The sequence below is a fragment of the Teleopsis dalmanni genome, unplaced genomic scaffold (assembly GCF_002237135.1).
Source record: "Teleopsis dalmanni isolate 2A unplaced genomic scaffold, ASM223713v2 unscaffolded_contig_1291, whole genome shotgun sequence".
Classification (NCBI taxonomy): Eukaryota; Metazoa; Arthropoda; class Insecta; order Diptera; family Diopsidae; genus Teleopsis; species Teleopsis dalmanni.
The window spans coordinates 6,961-9,620 of NW_024032673.1; the positions used below are offsets into that span (position 1 = coordinate 6,961).

Genomic DNA, 2,660 nt, shown 5'->3' on the forward strand with positions numbered 1-2,660 from the left:
CGGAAATGAAAAAACAACCGCTCTATCTCACGATATTTTATTGATCATAAGAAGTCTAATTAAAAGTGAAAGTCTAAGGTATCAAGAGTTCGCTTATTAGACAGCAATTATCCATGGCCATTCATCTCTCGACACCTTGAATTTGATATCTAATTCAAGACGCGTTTGCTTCTGTTCGACCGATTAGAATTAGCCAAAATCCATAGCTCGTATAGAGGATATGATCGCACTAGCCGCAGCGTACCAGAGTTACGACACTTGCACAGCATACATTCTGTTATCTTGTGCATCTAATGGCCAGTAACACTGCTAAAGGTCCTAAATTTATATTTCTTAGTTTAAAATCAAAGATGAGAATATCCTTTTTATCTTACTCTCTTGTCAGACAACAATAGACTACATATTTGCATTAAATGTAACTAGTACACATATCACTTATACCCCTGAAAAAAGATGATGAACATAATACAGAGTCTGCTGAGAAGTCTCTAGTCCAATTATATATTTATAGAGAACGAAACCCCTATTGGACAGAATTAGGATCGAACTTAGAGAAGTCCTGACAATACTGATAGGTCAATAACTAGTTAGTACTCATGCATTAAGTTTGGATATCTACTTCAATCAGAAAAATAAAAACGGGAAGATCAGAAAAAGCAAGTATATGAACTGCACATTTTTTGTAATATCCAGCCCTGCCTAAATCAAAACACAATGAAATTTACAAGCCTGGCGAACAAAGAGACTGTTCATTTTTTATGTCACCTTTGTTGGGAAGTGAAAAAAAAAAGCTACAAAACCTGATTGTTGACTAACCAAATAAAACAGCAGTAAACAGAAAAATCAATCTACTAGTATTTATTTGTTCGATGTTCTACTCTTATACAATTATGCAGTATATATCATCTTATTTATAAAAGCGATTTTTTAATATATAGGTATTTGTGTTAATAATGATAATTAATCGAATTCGTGAATTCGTAACTTGACAACTAAATTTTTACATATATTTTGTATTTGTTTTGAAAATTCGCTTAACATAGTAAACGCATCAGACGCGATAACATTTTATTTATTTGGTAAAATATTTTTATAAATTCTTCATTAAACTAAATATTTTTGACAGCATTACTGATTATATAAACCCTTAATATACTTATTACATCTTTTCCTGGCATTTTCTTGCTCTTATTTAATTTAAACCAACTCAAAAGCAGCTGTTTTGAATGCTGTTTATTAATTTCACCAAAAATAAATAATTGATTAAGTGCGTTCACACTCTCGAGGGTAGTTCAGTCTAAATACACTATTGTAATTTATACCAATCAGTACAAAAACATTTTAAGTGTCACATCTAAAAACTGTGGTACACTGTTTTGCTTTTGTGACAGTGAAAATTTTCTAAACAATAGCGAAACATAAAATTGTGCTGCAATTTAATTAATTTAAACTGTGCAATAACAAGTTTATTTTATTCATATATAAATGGCTTTAGCAAACGTTTTATCGTTGAGCCAAATAAGTGGGCACATAATATTAGTAATATTATCACTTTGTGTAATAACTCCGTTGGGCATAAATCTGCGTCAATTTAGGTAAATAATACTACATTGAAAATTAACATTAGTCATAGTGTTCACTAATAATATTTAATACAGTGGGCATTGTTTGTTATTTACGACTGGAAAATGGCGAGAAGAAGATGGTATGTTTGATGTAAAGTGGTCCTCAAACGGATTCTGCAATTTTCCTTTAATGTCTGGAATCGTTACGTTTCTAATTTCTAGCGTACAAATATATCGGTAAACGATCATTTTAAACTCAATATATATATGTATATATATATATATATTTTATGTAATATTGTTCATAAAACAGTTTTGTGCGTATCAAAGAAGAAGCATCCTTCCTCTCACTGTTCTTAGATACAGTACTGGGTATTTTAATGATGACCATGTCGATAATGTCAGCAATAATGATAACTTTAGGTTTCATCGTTTGGTGTGATGGTATGACAGAGCGTTTTCCATCCTGCGAAACTTCAGCGGGACAAAATATTATACACGGTGATACACAAAATTTAGACACTTCCGAATTTTATATTGAAATGGGAACAGCACAGGTTTGTGAATATATTCATGAATATACAATTTTTAGCAATAATATATTTCTGTTATCAAGTTTGGTGCCTGGGGTTCATTCGCTATATCGGTGGGCGTTGGGGTGATTGCACTGTTAAAATTGATAAACAACCATCAGGTCAGAAATATAAAAGTCTCAATGTACTTAGAGCGCCAACGTTTAGTAAATGAGCATCTAGCACAGCTCGATGGACGGTCAACACCACCAAGCTCTTCGAATGCAGAGAGCAGATCAAATGAATAAATTATTGTTTAAAAATTTTTTGTATTTGATTAATGTAAGTAATTTATATCTATTATACATTAAGACTGAAAAGTTTTCGGAAATTCTCATTTAAAATCCGCGCGCTGTATATTTTTCGATATTTTAAGTTTATGTAGTTTGGCAGCACTGTCCTTAATTACTATGCCAAAAATGAGCGCGATCTGTCAGACAGTTCGTTTACGGCATCTGTTGAAACCAGTTCACCTCAGTAGTGCGTTGCGAAATGTCTTCGACGGTCGTACGACCGTCCTGAA

The 2,660-nt window shown here is 32.3% G+C and overlaps 1 protein-coding gene across 1 annotated transcript; it reads left to right on the forward strand.

Annotated features, from left to right (window-relative positions):
- Positions 1-1,326: 1,326 nt before the first annotated feature.
- On the forward strand, positions 1,327-2,447 carry LOC119664013 (transmembrane protein 179-like). Its single transcript, XM_038073595.1, has 4 exons — positions 1,327-1,595; positions 1,659-1,802; positions 1,879-2,122; positions 2,182-2,447. Exons 1-4 carry the CDS (start codon positions 1,486-1,488, stop codon positions 2,383-2,385), a joined length of 702 nt encoding a protein of 233 aa, XP_037929523.1. The 5' UTR covers positions 1,327-1,485; the 3' UTR covers positions 2,386-2,447.
- The last annotated feature ends 213 nt before the right edge of the window (positions 2,448-2,660 follow it).